Source organism: Thamnophis sirtalis, unplaced genomic scaffold, assembly GCF_051295495.1.
Source record: "Thamnophis sirtalis isolate CommonGarterSnake01/CBP01778 unplaced genomic scaffold, rThaSir2_p1.2 scaffold_2, whole genome shotgun sequence".
NCBI lineage: Eukaryota > Metazoa > Chordata > Lepidosauria > Squamata > Natricidae > Thamnophis > Thamnophis sirtalis.
In genome coordinates, this window is record NW_028261382.1 from 9,783,152 (window position 1) to 9,807,627 (window position 24,476).

The 24,476-nt window shown below is 43.5% G+C and overlaps 1 protein-coding gene across 1 annotated transcript; it reads left to right on the forward strand.

The window, feature by feature from the left end:
- Positions 1 to 370: 370 nt before the first annotated feature.
- Positions 371 to 18,126, forward strand: GATM (glycine amidinotransferase). Its single transcript, XM_087704247.1, has 9 exons — positions 371 to 530; positions 7,071 to 7,301; positions 9,572 to 9,767; positions 11,709 to 11,899; positions 12,695 to 12,832; positions 13,108 to 13,272; positions 16,119 to 16,182; positions 16,288 to 16,404; positions 17,862 to 18,126. The coding sequence occupies exons 1-9, from the start codon at positions 462 to 464 to the stop codon at positions 17,972 to 17,974; spliced, it is 1,284 nt and encodes a 427-aa protein (XP_087560373.1). The 5' UTR covers positions 371 to 461; the 3' UTR covers positions 17,975 to 18,126.
- Positions 18,127 to 24,476: the final 6,350 nt, after the last annotated feature.

Sequence of the window (24,476 nt, forward strand, 5' to 3'; positions counted from 1 at the left end):
TCCTGCAGCGAGTTGGCCGTGGTGAGTTGGCCGTGGCCGGTTGTCCCATCCGCCCTGCAGAATGTTATCCCTCAGCTGGGCTAGGCTCCGGTTTGTTTTGGGTCTGGCTAGGATTTAACTCAACCGATGGTTAGGCGTCTCCGCGCATCTTGCTGAGAGTCGAGGCAGCGCGCAGGACCCTTCCCCATTCGTTCCAGCTATAAAAAGCAACCAAGAAGGCGGAATGCAGCCCCGGGCTAAGTTGGGGCTGTGCTCGCCTTGCCCCCCTCCCCTTTCACCCTCCCGGCCGGGCCAGCCAATGAGCGCGGCGCAAGGGGCGTGCGCAAAACTGCGCTCAAAAGCGCCCACCCCACAAGTCTTCTTTGGCTTTAGCCGTAGGTGCTAGCCGCATCGGTTGCGCGCGCTCGCTCGGTTGCTCCGGACGGGATCCGAACCAGCCCAGGGGGGGAAAAAAAGCGAGGATGTTGCGCGTCCGGTGCCTGCGCGGAGGCAGTCGAGGGGCCGAAGCCGTGCATTACATTGGGTCGAGGGTAAGCGCCCCCTGCAGCCGGCTGGGGAAGCCCCCTGGCTCCCTTCACCCAACCCGCTGAGCCCGGTACCCGAAGGGAAACGGCCGCTTTTGTGAATTGGCGCAGCTCCTTGAACTCGCAGGAAGCGCCCCTAACCAAAGTTGAAACTGACCCCAGCTGAGCATGTGGTTTGAATTCAAACTGTGGCTGCGACCTGATTCAGCGGGTTTGGGATAGTCTGAGCAAGCGGGAGAGACGCGTCCAGGATCGGAGTCAAGAGCGCTTCTTATTCAGGGGACGGGTGGTAGCGATCCTAGATAGCGATCCGAGCAATGCCAGCCATTGCTTGGTGTGTGTGTGTGTGTGTGTGTGTGTGTGTGCGCGCCGGGGAAGCATCTTCCATGCGCAAAGTCAGGTGAGCGCAGGGAATTGCGTTGATGCAGTGAGGGATTAAGGCTTACTGGTGTCCTAAGCACTGACAAATCTTGGTGCCCAGCTCGTTCGTACATACTGTACAAATTTTCATTGTTTTTTTTCTTCCTCAACTTTGTGGTGCCCCCTTGGGCCTGGTGCCCTAAGCAGTGCTTAGTCTGCTTAATGGTTAATACACCGCTGGTTGGTGTGATTTTGAGGAGGTGCGGCTGGAAGGCCAGATCCCACTTCCCAGGGATTCCCCTGAAGTGAAGCTAGGATCTTAAAAACCCAGATAAAAACAAAGGAGAAACGAGATGGAAAGATAGTCAGGAAGAGACTAGATTGTGCAGAAATGGATAGATTGACACTGAAAATTAAACAGAAAGAAGATGTAGAATATGATCAAACACCGAATCTATTTTACCAAACGGTTGGAAAAAAGGGGTGGAGATGAAGAATGTAAATTTGTATTGTTAAGCAAATTAAATACCCAGACCACATGATGTTTATTAAATATTTAATAGAAAATCAATTTTTAAGAAAGAAAAACCTCACAGCAAATTTTCTAAGCTTGCTTTTGGGGGTTTCTTGGCATTGAAGGTCAATTTTGGTCCAAGCAAGTCGCAAAAGTTTGCATGCAACTTTGGAAGGAAAAGTTCAGACGGGTTTTTATTTTTGTTTGTAAAAATATGGCGCATGTTGGCGATCAAATTTAAATGTCCTTGAAATGCCTGTCTTCCCCTTCCTCTCAAAAGAGCTTCAACTCCCATCTGTCTTTGATCCCTTTTAGCTAATTTTGGTTAAATCCTTCATTCCATTCATACAAGGGGAAAAGTGGTGAGAATTAATTCTAACAGCCTCCTCTTGAACTAGTAAACTGTTCACTTGCATTGAATCTGATCTATTCCACAGGCCTAAAGTCTGTAACAAAAGTTTGGATTTTGACTTGTTCCTTGGGGAAAAAAAGATTCCGCTCACCTTCCCCCACCCCTCCCAATCCCTGAACCTTGAAGTCCAGAGTCTAAATTTACATACGTCATTTAGCTGCCTATCTCTGTTGTCCTGGGCAAATTTGGGGACAGTGAATGTTTCTGTGCCAAAGTTTAAACTCAGGATGGAGGTGTCAACAAACTCATTCTTTATATGCTCTGCGAAACAGAGAGGCGGTTTGGTGTAGTAGTGGTTAAGGTAGCAGGCTAGGAACCGGGAGACTGTGAATTCTAGTTCCGTTTTGGTCACGAAGCCAACTGGGTGACTTTGGACCATTCCCCTGGGAAGGAGGCAATCACAAATCATTTCTGAAATCTTGCCAAGAAAACCTATCCAGCCAGTGCCCAAGAGTCAACCATGATTCAAACACAAGTTTGTTGCGGTATGTTTTTTTGTTGTTGTAAGTTGTGGACTTATGCTCATGCAGAGAAGGAGATGCTGGGCATTTGAAAAAGTCTTCTGCTCGAAATGGCTTTCAAATGCCATTTGAAGCCTTCTATAAAGCCACACCTAGAATACTGAATCCAGTTTTGGTCACCACACTGTAAAAAAAAAAAAATGTTGAGACTCTAGGAAGACTGCAGAGAAGAGCAACAAAGATGATTAGTGGACTGGAGGCTAAAACATATGAAGAACGGTTACAAGAACTGGGCATGGCTAGTCTAGTGAAGAGAAGGACCAGGGGAGACAGGATAGCAGTCTTCCAATATTTGAGGGGCTGCCACAAAGAGGAGGGAGTCAAGCTATTTTCCAAAGCACCCGAAGGCCAGGCAAGGAATAATGGATGGAAACTGAACAAGGAGAGATTCAACCTGGAAATAAGGAGAAATTTTCTGACAGTGAGGACAATCCACCCATGGAACAGAAGTTGCCTTCAGAAGTTGCGGGAACTTCATCACTGGAGGCTTTCAAGAAGAGATTGGACTGCCATTTGTCAGAAATGGTGTAAGGCAGTGTTTCTCAACCTTGGCAACTTGAAGATGTCCGGACTTCAACTCCCAGAATCCCCCAGCCAGCATTTGCTGGCTGGGGAATTCTGGGAGTTGAAGTCCGGACATCTTCAAGTTGTCAAGGTTGAGAAACACTGGTGTAAGGTCTCCTGCTTGGGCGGGGCTGGGCTGGACTAGATGACCTACAAGATCCCTTCCAACTCTGATAATCTGTTAAACAAATGTGGTATTTCAGAACTGGAGAGGGCAAATCTAGCCCATCGTCATCTGTTCTTTCTGCAAGCGCAGCAGTGTGAGGAAAAAAACGGACAAGGAAATTTCTGTTTTGTGAAGAGTTTTTTAAGGGAAGGAAAAATGAAGTTCATTGCCCAGGCAGGAATATTGCAGTGGAAAGACAGGAAAAACAGCATCACGTAGTCTCTCATTTCCTTTGTTGTCTTGGCAAGGGATTCTTCATTACTGGAAAGGAAGCAGCTTCCAGAGCTAGATAAAACATGCTTTAATTGTGGTAGACGGTTATTAGCTAATGTGCTAACTGCCAGCTGAGATTCCTCACCACACCTGTACTCCCAAAACTGTTCCTTTGCAGGAAGAGACCCGTGATAGTCTAGCGGAGTGCCAAAAATCGGAAGTCTGGAAGCATGTGAAAAAAAAATCACAGGTTTTTATTAAAAGGCCCAAGATTTCCTCAAACGCAACTCCAATGTAGAATTCAGTGGGGATGCGTGGAGGAAGGGTGGAAGGAAAGGCAGACCTGTGAGAGCCTTTATTGGCATTGTACATCATGTATACGAAATTGGTTCAAGCACTTCATCACTATAGACCAGTGATGGCAAACCTTTTCGGCATCGAGTGCCCAAACTGGAATGTGCATGAATGTGCCAGCTCCAGAAACCCCAAGACCAGCTGGCTGGTGTGCGCATGCCTTTTTTTTGGCTGTTTTTGGCTGTTTTTCAGGCCAATTTCAGGCTGTTTTTGGCCTGGAAAAACAGCCTAAAATGGGCTGTTTTTGGCTGCTTTTGGCTGTTTTTCGGGCCAATTTCAGGCTGTTTTTGGCCTGGAAAACAGCCTAAAATGCCCCCAAATCAGCCTGCAAATAACCTCAAAAATGGCCTAATAATGACCCAAAAAACCAGTCTGGTTTTGGTTATTTTTGGGGGCTGTTTTCAAGTCTTTTTTTCAGGCTGTTTTCCAGCTGGTTTTCGGGCATTTTTCCAGCTCTCCAGTGCCTGCAAAGACCAGCTGGCCGGCACACCAGAATCCAAAGGAGCAGCTGGCGATGGCATACATGCCCACAGAGAGATCTCTGCATGTCACCTCTGGAACATGTGCCATAGTTCACCATCACAGCTATAGACCTCATGCAATGAGTCTGTAGTCATTCAGGCTGGGTATGGCTGCTTTCAGATTTGCGAGGGACATGGAAATTGCACACCACTGCAACCATAAAGCCAGAAAATTCCTGGCTGCATCTTCAAGGAACTTTCTGTTCAGGGAGTTGGCAGGAGACCCCAGTCTATTTTCACTCCTTTCCCCCTAAGTGTGGGGAGCAACTGAAAACGTATCCTGAGTCCATCTACAATTGCTTTTTGTAAGGCGGGCAGCCACATAAATGTGAGACAGAAATATCACAGCATCACCCTAGAAAACGGGATTCAGGTGCTTTCATCCCTGCGTTGCTAGTGCAAAGGGTTATTGTGACATTATTACGATCCATACCATTTTCCCCCCATGAGTGTGGATTGCACTGGACCTCTTGAGATGGTTTCTATCCTTGCACTGATGTTTCAATCCTGCTCGGGATCTCGGTAGATCTAGCTGTCCTTTTCCTTCAAGTCAGACCTAAACTCCATGAGATGGAGAAACTCTAAAAAAAACCCATGGCACAACAAAACCGTGCTCCACTAAAGCGTGCCCGATTAAACCACATCGCTGACGTCATCAACAGGGCGACAACAGCGAGCGCGGAGAAAGAAGGGCGCTTTAAATAGCGCTTTGAAAGCAAGCCGATTCAACTTAAGGTAAGGGTTAGGGTTAGGGTTAGGTTTAGGGTTAGGGTTAGGTTTAGGGTTAGGGTTAGGGTTAGGTTAAGGGTTAGGGTTAGGTTTAGGGTTAGGTTAAGGGTTAGGGTTAGGTTTAGGGTTAGGTTAAGGGTTAGGTTTAGGGTTAGGATTAGGTTAAGGGTTAGGATTAGGTTTAGGGTTAGGTTTAGGCTTAGATTAAGGGTTAGGATTAGGTTAAGGGTTAGGATTAGGTTTAGGAGTTAGGTTTAGGGTTAGGTTAAGGGTTAGGGTTAGGTTAAGGGTTAGGTTTAGGGTTAGGTTAAGGGTTAGGATTAGGTTTAGGGTTAGGTTAAGGGTTAGGTTAAGGGTTAGGATTAGGTTAAGGGTTAGGATTAGGTTTAGGGTTAGGTTAAGGGTTAGGGTTAGGTTAAGGGTTAGGTTTAGGGTTAGGTTAAGGGTTAGGATTAGGTTTAGGGTTAGGTTTAGGGTTAGGTTAAGGGTTAGGTTTAGGGTTAGGTTTAGGGTTAGGTTTAGGGTTAGGTTAAGGGTTAGGTTAAGGGTTAGGTTTAGGGTTAGGTTTAGGATTAGGTTTAGGGGGTTAGGTTTAGGTTTAGGTGTTAATTTTAGGTTTAGCGTTTACAGCGTGCTTCTGTCTCCGCGCTGTTGTCGCCCTGTGATGACGTCAGCTACGCGGTTTCGTCGAGCGCGCTTTAGTCGAAAGCGGTTTTGTGGTGGAACCAAAAAAACGAGCTTGAGATCTTTTGAATCTTCCCTTTCCATGCTCCAACGTGCCTTCGCTGGGGAGGTGGGGCGGGGGAGCAGCAGCTCTTCCCCCCCCTCTCCAACCTTCTGCTGACCCAGCACGCATGCCTATCCTCCCATTTTGGGCTGGGAATGCTGATCATTTACACTCTGCAAGAAGATAGGGCATACTTGCTCCTCGGCAACTTGTCAGTCTAGTTTTTCCCCAACAGCTGGTCAAGAACAAGTGGAGCCTCTTCTGTGACGGGGTTTGGCTTGAGTAGAAGAACTTAGAGAAAAGTTGAACCTTCTCTTCTTGCAGCCCCAGAATGTTTGAAGGGGGCGGGTGGAGAAGCCAGTGATTAATCCCAACATGGACGGATGCTGGGTTGATGTAGAAACTTAGGCCGGCTGATTCAACACCATGCTTTTGGTTGCTCTTCGTGACTTCGTTCCCAGACTGGGTTAATAAGCTATGGTTTGTTTAAGCAAAGTTGCATCGCTACACTGAAAAGGATGGGTATGTGTGGCGTGCACTGATCCACAAAGCATCATTCGCAATTCCAGCGGGTGTAAATGTATCACCTCTCCTGCGGGAGCTGCCGATTGGCTTCCAGGTGCAATTCAAGGCGCTGGTTGTCACCTTTAAAGCCCTTCATGGTTTGGGAGCAGATTATCCGAGGGACCGTCTCTTGCCGGTCACATCTACCCGACCCATCAGAGTAGGGAGGCAGGGAATATTGTGTGTCCCATCCCTGAGGGAGATACACCTGATGGGACCTAGAAGAAGGGCCTTCTTCGTGGTGGCTCCCTCTCTCTGGAACATCATTCCACACACCCCCCCAGAGATTAGAACGGCCCAGATTTCCTAGATTTCTCAGCAATGGTTCTGCTGGGTGCAGAATTCTGGGCGCTGAAACCAATTCTTAAAGTTAGTGAAGTTGATAAAAGTGGGGGAAGGAGGATTCAAGATGGCCTTCTGGATCCTGAACACCTTATTGTTTCCCTAGAAGCCAAAAATCTTATAATAGGCACCATCTAGTCACACTGCTAAGGGACACGGTGGCTCAGCGGCTAAGATGCTGAGCTTGTTGATTGGAAGATCAGCAGTTTGGCAGTTCGAATCCCTAGCACCGCGTAATGGAGTGAGCTCCGGGGACGTGTCCCAGCTTCTGCCAACCTAGTAGTTCAAAAACATGTAAAAATGCAAGTAGAAAAATAGGAATCACCTTTGGTGGGGAGGTAACAGCATTCTGTGCGCCTTTGGCGTTGAGTCATGCCGGCCACATGATCACGGAGAAGTCTTCGGACAGTGCTGGCTTCTCAGCTTTGAAATGGAGATGAGCACCACCCCCTAGAGTCGAGAACGATTAGCACACATGTGCGAGGGGAATCTTTACCTTTTAGTCATACTGTTATGATTTTCCTCCTCCTGATTTGTTGTGTTTGCTTTTAAATTCAAGTTTGGAAGAGTCGTCACAGGATGGGTGCAGCGAACTTTCCAGAGCACCCAGGCTGCAGCGGCCTCCAATTCTCCTTGCCCCCCTGCTGCTGCTGCTGAACCCCCCAAAGTTCCTGTTCCTAGTCCAGAGAACTGTCCTGTCTGCTCCTACAATGAATGGGACCCACTGGAAGAAGTCATTGTGGGGAGAGCCGAAAACGCCCGTGTTCCTCCTTTTACAGTGGAGGTCAAGGTGAGTCTTTACGCTCTGAAGTTCAAGGAACTTTGAATGTGATGAGGCTGCTTTTTATATCTCCAAACACTGAGGCAGAACAGCCTTATAGCATGTTGGCTCTTCTTCTTCTTCTTCTTCTTCTTCTTCTTCTTCTTCTTCTTCTTCTTCTTCTTCTTCTTCTTCTTCTTCTTCTTCTTCTTCTTCTTCTTCTTCTTCTTCTTCTCCTTCTCCTTCTCCTTCTCCTTCTCCTTCTCCTTCTCCTTCTCCTTCTCCTTCTCCTCCTTCTCCTTCTCCTCCTTCTTGTCCTTGTCCTTCCTCTCCTCCTCCCCTTCTCCTCCTCCTCCTCCTTCTCATCCTTGTCCTTCCTCTCCTCTACCTCCTCCTCCTCCTCCTCTTCTTCTCCTTCTTCTCCTTCTCCTTCTCGTCGTTGTCCTTCCTCTCCTCCTCCTCTTCTCCTCCTCCTCCTCCTCCTCGTCCTTGTCCTTCCTCTCCTCCTCTTCCTCCTCCTCCTCCTCCTCTCCTCCTCCTTCTCCTCCTCCTCCTCTTCTCCTCCTCCTCTCCTCTCCTCCTCCTCTCCTCTCCTCCTCCTCCTCCTCCTCCTCCTCCTCCTCCTCCTCCTCCTCCTCCTCCTCTCCACAAATCAAAGGGACATTGGTGGCTCAGTGGCTAAGATGCTGAACTTGTTGATCAGAAAGGTTGGCAATTAGGCAGTTTGAATCCCCAGCGCCGCGTAACGGAGTGAGCTCCCATTACTTGTCCCTGCTTCTGCCAACCTAGTAGTTTGAAAGCATGTAAAAAATGCAAGTAGAAAAATTTTGGTGGGAAGGTAACAGCGTTCCATGCACCTTTGGCATTTAGTCATGCTAACCACATGACCACGGAGACGTTTTCGGATAGTACTGGCTCTTCGGCTTTGAGACGGAGATAGGCACCGCCCCCTAGAGTCAGGAACCTTTACCTTTTTATGAGTTTCCAGACTGGAAATCTTGTTATTATTATTTTTTGCAGCAAAAGCAATTATTCTGCTTTAAAAAAACAACAGAGGGTTGATTGCTTGAGCTTTCATGGATCCAGGTCCAGAAGGCATGGATGGTGGAAGCTGAAGTCATCTCATTTGCACGCATGGCCAGCCTTCTGGAGGCGGCAATGGTCTCAGATGACCTTTAGAAGAGCCAAAAAAAAAAAAAAAGAATGAAAACACAACTTGAAAGTTGCTGAGCTGGCTGTTCTGGGGTCCAGTCTGCATGACACCAACTTATCTCGCAGGCTTTAAGAACTATTCCTTGTCACTGGAAAACCTCTCCTGACCCTTGAACCAGACACGCGATGGAAACAGGCCACTGCGGTAATTCCAGCTGCACAAACCTCACAGCCTGAGGGTCAACAACAGTTGGGGCATGGAGTTGAGACCTGTGGGAGGGGTCTTCTGGAGCAGGAACGGCCTGTTCTCTAGTCTTTATCACCCTTTCTAGGAAAGTCTTCTAAGGAAAAGTCTCCTGGCTCCACTGCTGTGTATCTTCTCGAACCTCCTCGTGGTCTGACCATGCGTGATCCCTCTATCAAACCACCTGGTAGAAGGATCCTCTGCTTTCCTCTGTCTAGGTGAAATCGAACAGAATTAGTTGTGACTAATCCTGGTGGAATTAGTCCAGAGGTGGAAGAAGCACCTCTGCCCTGTGGCAATGGACAATTTAAGTGGCAATTCCAGGGGGCAGCTCATTCCAGAGGGAAGGCGCTCCCACAGAGAAGGCTCTCCCCCTGGGGGTCGCTAGCTGACACTGTCTGGCCGACGGCACCCTGAGGAGGCCAACTCTGTGGGATCGCACTGGACGGTGGGAGGCTACCGGTGGCAGTAGGTGGGCTCGCAGGTACCCTGGGCCTAAGCCATGGAGCGCTTTAAAGGTCATAATTAGTACCTTGAATCGCACCCGGAAGACAACCAGTGCAGGCCGCCTAAAAGGGGTGTAACATGGGAGCACCTAGATGCCCCCATGATAACCCGCGTAGCTGCGTTCTGGACCAGTTGAAGCCTCCGGGTGCTCTTCAAGGGCAGCCCCATGTAGAGTATCGTTATTAACGTTTGTGAACCCAGTCATGATTTATTCAACACACCATAACGGTGCGATAATGAATTCCACCTTCTGAGGGAAGTCGTCGATTCCTCTCTGTGGGGAGAAGAAATCATGTTTTGTTCCTCTGTCGGAAAAACCATTTGCGCAATTCCTTGTAAGTTGTTTGCTTCAAACTGACTTTGCTCCCCCCCCACTTTTTTTTTGTCGTTTCCCCAGGCTAACACCTACAATAAGTACTGGGAATTTTATCAGAAGTACGGAGGCCAGAGTTTTCCTGAGGATTACATCAAGAAAGCAATTGCCGAGATTGAAGAGATGTGCAATATTTTGAAGATGGAGGGAGTGATTGTGAAGAGGCCAGAAGTTCTCAACTGGTCAACTCGATATAAAACACCCGATTTTGAATCTACGGGTACTTTTTACTGAATAGTTGAATACTCCACAAAGTTTAGTGCTTTGCATGCCTAGTTTATGTCTAGTTTAATGAAAAGAAGGACCAGGGGAGACATGGTAGCAGTCTTCCGATATCTCAGGGGCTGCCACAAAGAAGAGGGAGTCAAGCTATTCTCCAAAGCACCTGAGGGCAGGACAAGAAGCAATGGGTGGAAACTAATCAAGGAGAGAAGCAACTTAGAACTGAGGAGGAATTTCCTGACAGTTAGAACAATTAACCAGTGGAACAACTTGCCTCCAGAAGTTGTGAATGCTTTTTAAGTTTTTAAGAAGATGTTGGATAGCCATTTGTCTGAAATGGTGTAAGGTTTACTGCCTAAGCAGGGGGTTGGACCAGAAGACCTGGTCCCTTCCGACTCTCTTATTCTATTCTATTCTATTCTATTCTATTCTATTCTATTCTATTCTATTCTATTCTATTCTATTCTACTCTACTCTACTCTACTCTACTCTACTCTACTCTACTCTACTCTACTCCACGTCTCTGCATTTTTTGTAGTCTATCTACTTCTTGATTATCGAGGCACCTTATTTATTATTTTAAATATTGGGTCGCAAAGCCACCCATTATGTCCCAGAAACAAGTTTTTTTTAACTGCCGATGGTCCTCCACTTATGACAACAAGTGAGCCTCAAACCTCTGTTGTTGCTAAGCGAGACTTATTTTTTGCCTCCTATTATGATATTTCTTGCCAGAGTTAAGTGGGCTACTGCAGTTGTTAAGTTAGTAACATGCTTGTTTAGTGAATCTGGCTTCCCGCATTGACTTGGCTTGTCAGAAGGTCGCAAAAGGGAGTCATGTGACCCCCAGAAAGACACTGCAACTGTCATAAGTACATGCCAGTTGCCAAGCTTCTGAGTTTTGATCATGTGATTTTGCAACGATCGGAAGTGGGAAAAGTGGTCATAAATCACTTTTTTTCAGTGCTGTTGTAACTGCAGAGGATCACTACTATAGTAAGCCAAAGATTACCTGTGTTCAAAAAGTCATTATGTAGAAAAATGAAAACAGCAAGGGAAATATAACAGGTAAGGAAAATTACAGGGACATGGTGACTCAGTGGCTAAGACGCTGAGCTTGCTGACCAGAAAAGTCAGCAGTTCGGTGGTTCGAATCCCTAGCACCACGTAATGGAGTGAGCTCCCCGTTACTTGTCCCAACTTCTGCCAAACTAGCAGTTTGAAAGCACGTAAAAATGTAAGTAGAAAAATAAGAACCACCTTTGGTGGGAAGGTAACAGCTTTCTGTGCGCCTTCGGCATTTAATCATGCCGCCCACATGACCACGGAGACGTTTTCAGCTTTGAAACGGAGATGAGTACCGCCCCCTAGAGTCGGGAACGACTAGCACATATGTGCAAAGGGAACCTTTAAGGAAAATTATTAGCAAGGAGGAATGTTTAGGAGAATACCACAGGAAAGAGAAAGGGAAGGCCAAGTAAAACACTTCAAATTTGAAAACTATTTTACAATGTATTTACAATTGTGAGTGGATAAAAACAGGATGGAAATATTTAGGATAATAAGTGTGCCTGGAAACAGGTCCGATTTCTCATCCTGTTCTTTGTTCTTATCCAGTTTATCTGCTAAATTAATGGTATCACCAAAAGATTAATTTCATGCACCTACCTGTGTGAGTGAACATATCAATTGTTGCACTTACTTTTCTAAAACACACACTCTACGTGAGTTGCTGACCTTCGTGTTTTCTTTTATAACTGGGGGGAAAAACCCGTTGGGATTTCGATTCTCCTTGCAATATTTTTCATTTAATTTGCACCATAAAAATAGCAAGCATGCTGGAAACTTTGCGGTTGTGTATCAGCAGAGTGCGTTGCACACAAGCAGCTAAGCACAGAGATGGAATAAGAGGCTGTGTGTTTGTTGATTTCCCTGCCAGGCATGTATGCAGCTATGCCGAGAGACATTTTACTTGTCATTGGGAACGAAATCATCGAAGCACCGATGGCGTGGCGTGCCCGTTTCTTCGAATATAGAGCGTATCGCCCAGTCATTAAGGAGTATTTTCACCAGGGAGCCAAATGGACAACAGCACCAAAGCCCACCATGTCGGATGAACTTTATGACCAGGTAGCTGTCAAAAGCCAGTAACGTTTTCTGATTCTCCTTTCTGATTTTCTGAATAGAAGAAGATATTTGGGGATCAGGCTTGAGCTCTGGAGTCCTTGGGGATCTCCCTAAGCCTGACTGTTTTCTTGCAGACGTTTCATTACCCAACTAGGTAACATCATCAATGCCAGACGGGAGTAGGGTGTGTGGAGTGGAGGAGAAGGAAAAGTGAGAGGAGGAGGAGGAGGAGGAGGAGGAGGAAGACTGTGGGATCTTTGATGCTCCCTGAACTTGGTTGTTTTGCAGACATTTCATTACCCAACTAGGTAATATCAGTGCTAGGAGAGGGGGGGGTTGTGGAGTGGAGGAGGAGGGAAAGGGGGAGGAGGAAGAGGAGAAGGAGGAAGAGGAGGACGAGGACAATGCCTGTTGGGTCTTTGATGCTTTCTCAACTTGACTGTTTTCTTGCAGACGTTTCGTTACCCAACTAGGTAACATGATTAGTACTAGAAGGCAGTGGGGTTTGTGGAGTGGAGGAGAAGAATGAGGGAGGAGGAGAAGGAAGAGGGGAAGGAGAAGGACAATGATGATGACTGGGGGTGTGGGTGTCTTTGGTGCTCTCTGAACTTGGTTATTTTCTTTCAGACGTTTCATTACCCAACTCGATAACATTATCAGTGCTGGGAGGGAATGGGGGTTTGTTTATATACAAGTGCCTTTCTCTCTTCTGGCCACTGCAGTTTTTCTCTAAGGCTGTACGCTTTTTGCCTCCACTGGGTCCCAGGGATTATGTGCTATGTCTGTCTTAAAAATTAGGCTTATCCCATCCTCACAGTGGAGGACAGGCACAGGTTGGCTGCCCAGGGGAAATTCGTTACCACTGAATTTGAACCGTGTTTTGATGCTGCAGACTTCATAAGAGCTGGAAGAGATATCTTTGTGCAAAGGAGTCAGGTGAGTAAACTAAGACCCCGCCCTAAATTTCCTTAAAGGGAAGGAAATCTTCCCTTAAATATCTATACAGTACAGAGGTGGGTGCCTACCAGTTCGCACCTATTCGGTAGAACCGGCTCGTCAAATCTACCGAACTGGTTAGAAGAAGTTCCACCAGTGGACCTGGAAAGCAGGCCACACCTACAGAAGAGATTCCAAAAATTTTTGAAACCCACCACTGGTCCTTGGATATGATTATTCTACACTATCATGCTTTCCTTTCTCAATTGTTGCAGGTTACAAATTTCATGGGCATTGAGTGGATGAGGAGACATCTTGCTCCGGACTATAGAGTCCATACTATTTCTTTCAAAGACCCCAACCCGATGCATATCGATGCTACTTTTAATATCATTGGTCCTGGACTCGTGCTTTCTAATCCAGATCGTCCCTGTAATGAGGTACTGTAAGGGGAGCTTCACAGAGGAATGGGGCATTTCAGGTAGTCCTTGACTTACAACCTTTCTAACCATTCTAAGTAACAGCGGCACTGAAAAAAAATTGCCTTCCTAGAGACGCGAACTTTTTTAGATTCAATCCATGTAAATAACATTTAAAAAGTAAGATAACCACTGTCCAAAACCATTCCAAAATTCAATTTTGCCACTAAGATCTTCTATTCTTTGATTTAAATTGGTTTTTAAGTTTTATAGGCAGTCCCTTTTTTTTAGAACCATAAAAATTCCTCACCAGCTGGAAACACTTTCTTTTTCCACATCGTCCCGTTTTGGAGCCGCCCCGACTTTGTCAGCCTTTTGGCTGGATTTTTTATCACTGGCTTGAAGACCTTTTCTTGCTTCTTTCGGAGATTTTGCGATATCCCCGAGATCAGCAAGACGTAATCTTCCTATTCACCATCTCTTCAGGATGGTTTAGGTCCGTTGGGACTCCCCAGCGATAAAAGTATCGACTGCGATCTCAGAGCATTGAGATCGCACGTCGTCTTGTCACAACTTTGGCCCCTCCTCCCCAAGACACGAACTTTTTTGTACAGTGAGTTTGGGTGTGGGAACAAGCCTGTGAGTTTGATGAGCTAATTTTGATGAGCTAAGAAAGATAGACGAGCTATTCCATTTGTTGAAGTGCTTATTCACATCTGAGGAATAAGTTGATGCGTGTTGTTTCTTGCAATGGACAATCTTTGTTGTGTTCCCACAACACGCCAAATGATAGGAATACAATTTGCACACCACATCATCTATGGCATTAAAAAAAATCTTCCTGGCGTTATAGGTGAAATTATTCCATTGCATGAAATCATAATATAGCAGGTTGTCTGTGTGTGTGTATGTGTGTGTTTGTGTGGCCCCACAATCAGGAGGCTGTCAATAGAACTAGAAAAATAGCAACAACTATGGGAAAGGAATTATAATCTGACAATGGCGACAGCATATAAAGAGAACTTATATAAAATGTTTTATAGATGGCACATGACACCTGGAAGATTAGCAAAAGTGTTTAAGGATAAATCAGCTAAATGATGGAAATGTCACCAATTGCCAGGAACATACTAGCATATGTGGTGGATGTGTAGGGATGCAAAAAGCTATTGGGTTAAAATACAAACATGGTTAGAGAAAATGATACATAAACCCATAGAGTTTAAGCCAGAGATATTTTTATTGAGTATTCTACCAGAGAAATACAGTAAAGAAGATTCATATTTGATTGTACAAATCATAACAGCAACCAGAATTGTATTTGAACAAAACTGGAAAGCAGACAAAATCCCATCAGAATGGGAAGTAATAAAGAGGATATTAGATGGTGCAAAAATGAACAGGTTGACATTGAGAATAAAGGACAAAGAGGAATCTGTATTACAGGACATGGGGGCGATTTAACGAGTGGTTTGAAAAAAGGTATACATAGAAAGAAAAAGGAACAAAAAATGAAATAAGTATCTCAGACGACCCATGATTAATACAGGGGGAGGGGAAATAAGAAAATATTAAAATGTAAATATACAGGCGGAAAAATGATACGAATTGATGTATGTTACATAACAATTATAAGAATGTATATCTAAGAATGAATTTGAAAGGAAAAATTAAAAAAAACTTTTTAGAAAAAAAAATCAGGAGGCTGTGAGTTCGATCCTGGGTAGAGGCAGCTATTTCTCTCTCTGGGCACACTGAGAATATATGTGCTGAACAAAACTCCACATTGGCAACGGGAAGGGCATCTGGCCATTAAAACACACTACTAGCTCCATTCAGTTGCCCAGAACTCCACTCCACAAGGGATCATTAAAGGTCGATGAAGATGATGATGGCTTGCTAGCCATGATTTATGGGTTACTTGTGTTATGCAGATGCAATCTTTGTTCTTCAGCCTCCTTATCTCTACTTAATGCAATTAAAAGACTGAGGGTTGCATCTGAGGACTTCAGCAATTCCCCATTCTTGCTGCAGCTTTAAAAAAAGTGTCAGCAGAGGGTAGATAGCAATAGCACCTGGACTTATATACCGCTTTACAGCCTTCTCTAAGCAGTTTACAGAGTCAGCCTCTTGCCCCCACAATCTGGGTCCTCATTTTACCCACCTTGGAAGGCGGGAAGGCTGAGTCAACCTTGAGCCTGGTGAGATTCGATCTGCCCAACTGCAGGCAGCTGGCAGTCAGCAGAAGTAGCCCGTAGTCCTCTGCACTCTAACCGCCGCACCTGGAAACTAAACTTGGACTGTGAATGGAAAAGAAATGTAAAAACGTTTAAAAACACACTGTCAGGTCTTCCCAGGTAAACCAGACAGGAAACAGGAATAGATGAACCAATTCTTACTTTATAGTAAGGCTACATTAACAAATTCTTGCCAATGCAAAAGTACAGCTGCCCACTGACAGTCTTAACTGTTTGATCCTTAAGGAAGGCAGATCCTTCTTCAGTTTCTCCCTTTGATCACTAAGCCACTGGGGGCTCCTGCCTCTCTTATCTGTTTCCTAGGCAACATCTCTTTCCCTCCTTCCCCAAGGTCAACCCCACATTCCATTACATCCATAGGCACACACGAAATCGGACTTTGCACAAAGAGAGGGCGGAAGGGAGGGAGAGAGAGAGTTAGTTAGTTAGTTAGTTAGTTAGTTAGTTAGTTAGTTGCTGGGCAGATTAAAGTGCTGATTCATCCGTCATTTTTATGTCACCGCAGAGAAACTAACAGACTTACTAGAAGTGCACAGCGGGAGAACATATGTAGGAAGCAATATGATTCCCAGTGTGAAGCTGTCTGTTTTTCTCCGCTGACTCTCTTAGATTGATCTCTTCAAGAAGGCAGGCTGGACCATCCTTCATCCACCACTTCCTCTCATCCCCGACAGTAGGTTTGGCTTCGTTTGGCTTCCGCGTGACTTGGGAAGCCAACATTCCATTGGGAGGGTTGCAGGGGGAGGCATCCATGACTGCCTAATGTTTTCATCCCTAGATCATCCGCTGTGGATGTCCTCCAAGTGGCTTTCCATGAACGTCCTGATGCTGGGTGAGAAACGCGTGATGGTAGATGCCAACGAAATCCCGATCCAGAAGCTCTTTGAAAGCCTAGGTAAGACCGATTTAGCTAAACGGGCCAACATTTCATGGAAGAATCATTTTCAGAGTTTGTTTCTGCAGAGCACACATTTTCCTAAGGACAATTTAACCCAGATTCCTCCAACTCAGTGTTTCTCCAACTGAAGTGTCTTCTAGAAGCGTGAATCTCTTCTAGATCCAAAGTGGAAGTTGGAGCTTGGGAGTTCAGCATCTCTGAAGGCCCCCAAGTCAGCCAAAGTTGTTGTAGGCAAAAAAATGTTAAACTTTACACTTGATCAGTCCTTTTGAGATCTGGAGATGTGGCTGGCCTCCTAACCTTCCAGATCTCTGCCTGCAGCCTGATCTTTCTTCAAGGTCAAGAGAAAGTTAGATGTCCTTCATGTTTTAGAGATATGTGAGGTCTCCCTCAAAGAGATACCACTTCATCTTTCTGATCAGCCCTGGAAAAAAGAGAGAAGAGAATGCAAAATGTAGGAGTCGTGGTGACACAGTGGTTATAATGCAGTACTGCAGTCTAACTCGCTGCTCACTCCAGAAGTTCGGTTCTGAGTGGCTCAAGGTTGACTCAGCCTTCCATCCTTCCCAGGTTGGTAAAATGAGGACTCAGATTGTTGGGGGCAACAGGCTGACTCTGTAAACCAATTAGCGAGGGCTGTAAAGCGGTATATAAGTCTAAGTGTTATTGCTATGACCCCTCCTTGATTGCACAGACATTGGGGCCATGAGATTTGAGACCTTCATAGAGTCTTCTGCCCAAGGCTTACATGCAAAATCATAACTAGAAAGCCTATTGCTTTGGCCGTGTATCCCCATGTTTGGCTTCTTATTAATTCCATGGGGAGATGTTGTGACCGAGGCTTCCCAAGAGCTTGAAGCAAGTCCTGACAAAAAACCCCCTTTAATTAATTTACTGTGAACTCTTCTCATTCACATCCCACAAAGTCTTTCCAGGGAGGATTTACAGTCACAGACCTTGTCTGGCTTGGAGAGCTGCCAGGCCGATCTCTGCAGAACTTAGCAAGGAGTCTCGAAGAGTCACGAACTAATTAAGCGAACTAATTGTCTCCTGCAAACTCCATTCCCCTTTTGCTCCTCTTTTATTTCCTCTGGGAGGGGCTGTTCATCGTCCACCTGTGGCCTTACTCCCAAGTCGACCCCTGTTCTTTAGCTGTTCCTTTCGTCTGGCAACTCTATGCATGCGCACACTGGGAACAGGCTCCAGCTGTTTGTCTGCCTCACTGATGTTTGACTCTGAAGGCAGCTGATAACTGGCACACGGCCCTGGCCTCCTCTCTGCCTCTGATACAGAGCCCTCATCAGAGCCTTCCCCAGACTCCAGGACTGGCCCATGTTCCTCCCCAACCTCCTCACTGTCCGAATCTGCTCCCAGCTCTGCTGGTGGGTCAGAACAGGAGGTGGGGAAATTACCTTCAAGAAATTGCTTTCTCTCTCTTTTTTGTTTGCCTGCAGGCATTTCAACCATCAAAGTGAACATCCGTCACGCCAATTCTTTGGGAGGAGGGTTCCATTGCTGGACCTGTGACATACGTCGCCGTGGCACCCTGAAGTCTTATTTTGATTAGGAGGAGGTCTGTCTGAAACACAGGCCACCATCCAAGGAGATTGCGTGAGTCATAAGATGGAAGAGGTTAGCTTCCCCTGGCTAATAATAATAATAATAATAATAATAATAATAATAATAATAATAATAATAATAATAATAATAATAATAATAGAATAAAAGAAAGAAAAGAAAAGAAAAAAGTATGGTTCATTGACGTTGCAATACCTGGAGATGCACGGATTGAAGATAAACAGCAAGAAAAAAAATCACAAAGTACCGGGACTTGCAAATTGAAGTTGAGCGACTGTGGAAAAAGAAATCGTGTGTTGTCCCGATTGTAATTGGAGCCCTTGGAGCAATACCTAAAGGGCTACCTCGCTATTTGGAAATTCTAAATTTATCAGACTTGAACATTCTGATTCTACAAAAAAAAAACCACCCTATTTGGAACAGCTTATATCCTGCGACGTTACCTTAACAGTTCCTAGGTCCTTGGTTAGGACTCGAGCTGTTGAGCTACCAACCAGCCCCAAAGGCTGTGAATCTCACCAAAGATTAACCACGCAATATTAATAATAATAAAATAATAATAATAATAATAATAATAATAATAATAATAATAATAATAATAATAATAATAATAAAGGCAATGTAGATGCATGAGTTGCTGTGCTTTGAACCAGGTTCCTCCTCCTCCTAACCTGTGCCCCCCCCTCATCTCCAGGGCAGGACAGTGCACCCTAAGGGTCTATTCACACATTATGAACAGGGAACGAGGGCCATAGGTAATTAGGGCCCCTTGATAAATGGTTGGCATTTGAGAGATGGCTTCCATCATTTGGGCCGGTATTTTTTGATTTACACATCCGAGTGGATACTATGACTATAGAGAACGAGCTTCATGTTTTTGAGCTAGTTTACTACCAGCTGGTAGGGCTGCAGCTTTATTCGCAAAATCGACCTGGTTTGATGACATGCCTACACAGATAACATGCCATCAGTGAAGATGGGGGGAAAAACCCTGTTGTGGTGACACGCAACGTTGAATAGTCTTGTTTCATCATGACTTTAGACATTTAGACCTTGATAGCTCAAGCAAGAAGAAGCACAGGTCATTAAGAGTTGTGGTTGGGCTCTACTAAGCCCCATAGGCTCAACGTTTCAGGACCAAGGAGAGCAACTTTATGCAGGTGGTCCTTGCCTTATGAAAACAATTGTTTCCAGTGCTAAACAATATAGTCATTTAGTGAGTCATACCTGATTTTACAACCTTTTTTCTTTGTTAAGTGGCTTTGCATGCTCATTAAGCCAATCTGGTTTCCACCCATTGACTTCGTTTGTTGGAAGCCTCTCGCAAATCCCATCGAAAGCAATATAAAGGTCCTACAGTCTTTGGATATGCAAGGCCCTTCCTGAAATCGTGTGTGGTGAACTGGCCCTTAGACCTGTTCTTCTTTCTCAGCAGCGAAGGGGGTCTTCCAGCTGGCATTTTGGAACAACATCTGGACTCTCCCTGTTTTTTTAGTCTTCACTCCCAAGAATATATGAATTTTTTTGTGATAATCGACTAGATTCCTGAGTTTCATGGTTGACCTTACAAATCTACCTCTGCTTAAACCTATTACAGGAAGGCAGCTAGAAAAAAAATTAGACTTCAGTTCAATGTGAATCTTTCTGTCCCCGTTTAATAAATCTTTAAGATCTGAAGACCACATAATGTGAAATTTAAGGCAAGACAGAACAGAGATGGGCCCAGATTTCTACCACTTTTGTATTTTACATTATTTAGATTAAGCTAATTTTTTTTTTACAAAATGCATTCTTACTTGCAGATGTTACTTAAATTACATCAGGCTTGTGAACTGGTGACCTTTATAAATCTTGCTTGACCCCCATGATTGTATTAAGACTACAGTCCCCACTACTCCCAGCCAAAGTTAGAACAATTTATCAATGGAACGAGGTTGTGGGTGCACTGGAAGTTTTAAAGAAGAGATTGGGTAACCATGATTTGTCTGAAATGGTACAGGTTCCAGATGAGCAGGGGGTTGAACTAGAGGACCTCCAAGGTCCCTTCCAACTCTTATTCTGTTTTTCTGTTAATGTCCAGTTGCTGCACCTTGATGAGAAGTTATATATGGTTAATGAAGGTCACATTTGGGCTTGTTGGCAGTCGTGGCACGACAAAACTGCGCTCGACTAAGCCGCGCCCGATTAAACCGCGTCGCTGACGTCATCAACAGGGCGACAACAGCGAGCGCGGAGAAAGAAGGGCGCTTTAAATAGCGCTTTGAAAGCAAGCCAATTCAACTTAAGGTAAGGGTTAGGTTTAGGGTTAGGTTTAGGGTTAGCTTTAGGGTTAGGTTAAGGGTTAGGGTTAGGTTTAGGGTTAGGTTAAGGGCTAGGGTTAGGTTTAGGGTTAGGTTAAGGGTTAGGTTTAGGGTTAAGTTTAGGGTTAGGTTTAGGGGGGTTAGGTTTAGGTTTAGGGGTTAATTTTAGGTTTAGCGTTTACAGCGTGCTTCTGTCTCCGCGCTGTTGTCGCGCTGTTGATGACGTCAGCTACACGGTTTCGTCGAGCGCGGTTTAGTCGAACGTGGTTTTGTGGTGGAACCGTTGGCAGTGGAGTGAAAATTACTCATGTTCTGGATATCAGAAGCATAGAGATCTTTTTCCTCCACCAAGAATGGGTGACTGTTAGATGGATCAAAAGAGAGATTTGCATTGCTGGACAAGGAAGATATTTCTTCTTGAAATGTATGATTTGTCTGTTCCCCAAGTTAAATAATAAATAATCACATTTAGATGCTTCAGAAGAATTATATGCACTGCTATATATTAGGTCTCTAGGTGCCTCTTTTTAATTTCCTTCTTCCCAAATCTTTGATTAGACACCTCTAGTCTGAAAATGCTTTTTCCCCCCGCAATGTACCTCCAGTTTTTGAGTATTTTGTACACTTTTCGTTTTTGCTTCACTTCATTTCAGTTTTTCCTTGATGGGTGCCATTCTAACGCAGATTGTTTGGCAGAATCTGTTTACAAAAATCAAATGTACTTAATAATCCTTAGCAGAAAGCACATGATTAACCCAATGCTACATAAAAGGGTTTCCTCTTTGTATTTATGCCAATAAAACACATTTGCACTCATGCAGATTTGAAATTGTTTCTTTTGTATGTTACTAGGTTGTATAATGGACAGATTGATTTTTTGCTTCTGGGGCAAAATATTTTGACCGTGTTTCCCCCCCCTTATATATATATATATATATTTTAATTCTTTTTTTCCAAAGAATTATTTATTTTTTCATTCTTTTACACACCATTTTAAGTACCGGTATACATTCACATAATTGTTATTCTTCTTTACATTTACCATTGGTGGAGAGAATGAAAGGAAGACGGGGGAAAGAAGAAAGAGGTAAGGAGAGGAGGATGGAAGGGAGAGAAAAAGAAGGAGAGAGGGTAGGAAGGGGAAGAGGAAGAGCAGGAGTAGGAGAAAGGGAAGGGAAGAAGGAAGGGAAAGGAGAGGAGGAAGGAAGGAAGTAGAGAAGGGAGGGAAGGAGAAAAGAAAGGGAAAACAAGGAGGTGTTACAAAAGAAGGAAGGGATGGTAAATAAAGCAACCCAAAATGTACATTACAACCTATTAAATGAAATAATAAACATATAAGAATTTTGACCATGTTTTACTGGAGTTCAGTAAAACTCCTTTGCCGTGTCTTTGCACATGGCAGACCTCAAATTTAACATCTAGTATCAGAGTAAAACTGGAAAAGAACTTTACATGTAGTCCTTGTTTAGCAACCGCTGCCACAAAGTGTGACTATGTGATTGCAACTGAGCTTCCTGCTTATAAGTGACAAAACTAATCAGTTTCATACAGTACTTTCCCCTACCCAGCCCTTTGCAATGTTCATCCCAATGGTGGGATAATTAGCAAGATGATATTAATGTATGCATTTACATTGGAGAGGAAGGGATTGTAAGAGATTAAACAGGTATGCATGGGGAATACATATTGAAAGTGTGAATCTGACTCTTCTCTCCCTACTTTATTCTAAAATTAGCAAATTGGAATTAATGTGTGCATTTACATTGGAGAAGAAGGGATTATAAGAGACTAAACAGGCATGCATGGGAAATACACATTGAAAATGTGGATCTGACTTCTCTCCCAACTTCTAAAATTAGCAAATTGGAATTAATGTATGTATTTACATTGAAGAAGAAGGGATTATAAGAGAATAAACAGGCATGCATGGGGAATGCACATTGAAAATATGAATTTGACTGTTCTCTCCCAACTTTATTCTAAAATTATCAAGTTGGAATTAATGTATGCAAGGACATTGGAGAAGAAGGGATTATAAGAGACTAAACAGGCATGCATGGGGAATACACTTTGAAAATATGAATTTGACTGTTCTCTCCCAACTTTGTTCTAAAATTATCAAGTTGGAATTAATGTTTGCATTTACATTGGAGAAGAAGGGATTATAAGAGACTAAACAGGCATGCATGGGGAATATACATTGAAAATGTGGATCTGACTTCTCTCCCAACTTTATTCTAAAATTATCAAGTTGGAATTAATGTATGTATTTACATTGAAGAAGAAGGGATTATAAGAGACTAAACAGGCATGCATGGGGAATACACATTGAAAATGTGGATCTGACTCTTCTCTCCCAACTTTATTCTAAAATTATCAAGTTGGAATTAATGTATGTATTTACATTGAAGAAGAAGGGATTATAAGAGACTAAACAGGCATGCATGGGGAAACACACTGAAAATATGAATCTGACTGTTCTCTCCCAACTTTGTTCTAAAATTAGCAAGTTGGAATTAATGTATGTATTTGCATTGAAGAAGAAGGGATTATAAGAGAATAAACAGGCATGCATGGGGAATACACATTGAAAATATGAATCTGACTGGTCTCTCCCAACTTTGTTCTAAAACCTTTTAAAGAGACTAAGCAGGCATGCATGGGGAATACACATTGAAAGTGTGAATCTGACTTCTCTCCCTACTTTATTCTAAAATTAGCAAGTTGGAATTAATGTGTGCATTTACATCGGAGAAGAAGGGATTATAAAAGAGTAAACAACCATGCATGGGGAATACACATTGAAAGTGTGAATCTGACTGGTCTCTCCCAATTTTGTTCTAAAACCTTGTTTTTCTCGGACTGAGGTGGAATCTCACCTGGTGGTAAAAGCTTGGATTCCCCCTGGAGAAGCCCTTGCGAGTGGGTGTTTGCTTTTCCTTTTTAGTCATTTTTTGATTTCTTTTGCAAAGTTGCACCCTGGGGAAAAAGAAACTGAGGCTGAAATTTCGCTAGAGGGCTAGAGGGCAGTGTGGTAGCGCCAAACGTTGCAGGAACACCCCCATCGTTTTCGTTGTTGCTCAAACTGCCTTTTGATTTACAAAGCGAATCTTCTCGAGTCACATCACAAATTAGAAGATTAAGAAGATAAAACTATGACTGGAGTGCAGGAAAAATGTGCCAAGGCAGAGTTACGTCTTGTGGTTAATTAACTAGCCACATTTCCATCCTGTCCCACTCTCAACTTGGAGACAAGGGGGTGTATTCTGAGCTCAGCTGGGAATAGAATAGAAATTAAGAATAGGAATAGAATAGAAATAAGAATAGGAATAGGAATAGAATAGAAATAAGAATAGGAATAGGAATAGAATAGAAATAAGAATAGGAATAGGAATAGGAATAGAATAGAATAGAAATAAGAATAGGAATAAGAATAGGAATAGGAATAGAATAGAAATAAGAATAGGAATAGGAATAGGAATAGAATAGAATAGAAATAAGAATAGGAATAAGAATAGGAATAGGAATAGAATAGAAATAAGAATAGGAATAGGAATAGGAATAGGAATAGGAATAGAATAGAAATAAGAATATGAATAGGAATAGAATAGAAATAAGAATAGGAATAGAATAGAATAGAATAGAAATAAGAATAGAAATAAGAATAGGAATAGAATAGAAATAAGAATAGAAATAGGAATAGGAATAGAATAGAAATAAGAATAGGAATAGAATAGAAATAAGAATAGGAATAGAATAGAAATAAGAATAGGAATAGGAATAGAATAGAAATAAGAATAGGAATAGAATAGAATAGAAATAAGAATAGAAATAAGAATAGGAATAGGAATAGAATAGAAATAAGAATAGGAATAGAATAGAATAGAAATAAGAATAGAAATAAGAATAGGAATAGAATAGAATAGAATTCTTTATTGGCCAATGTGATTGGACGCACAAGGAATTTGCTCTGGTGCATATTCTCTCAGGGTACATAAAAAGACAAGATACATTAGTCAAGAATCATAAGATACAACACTTAATTATATTCATAGGGTACAAATATGCAATCAAATCATATTAGGAAACAATATAATAGCATGTGAAGGATGTATGTTTGTGTTTTATTTGAGTTACACATATTCTCTTCTAGGGGCAAAGAAACTTTTGAGCTGAAATTCACACAAGTTA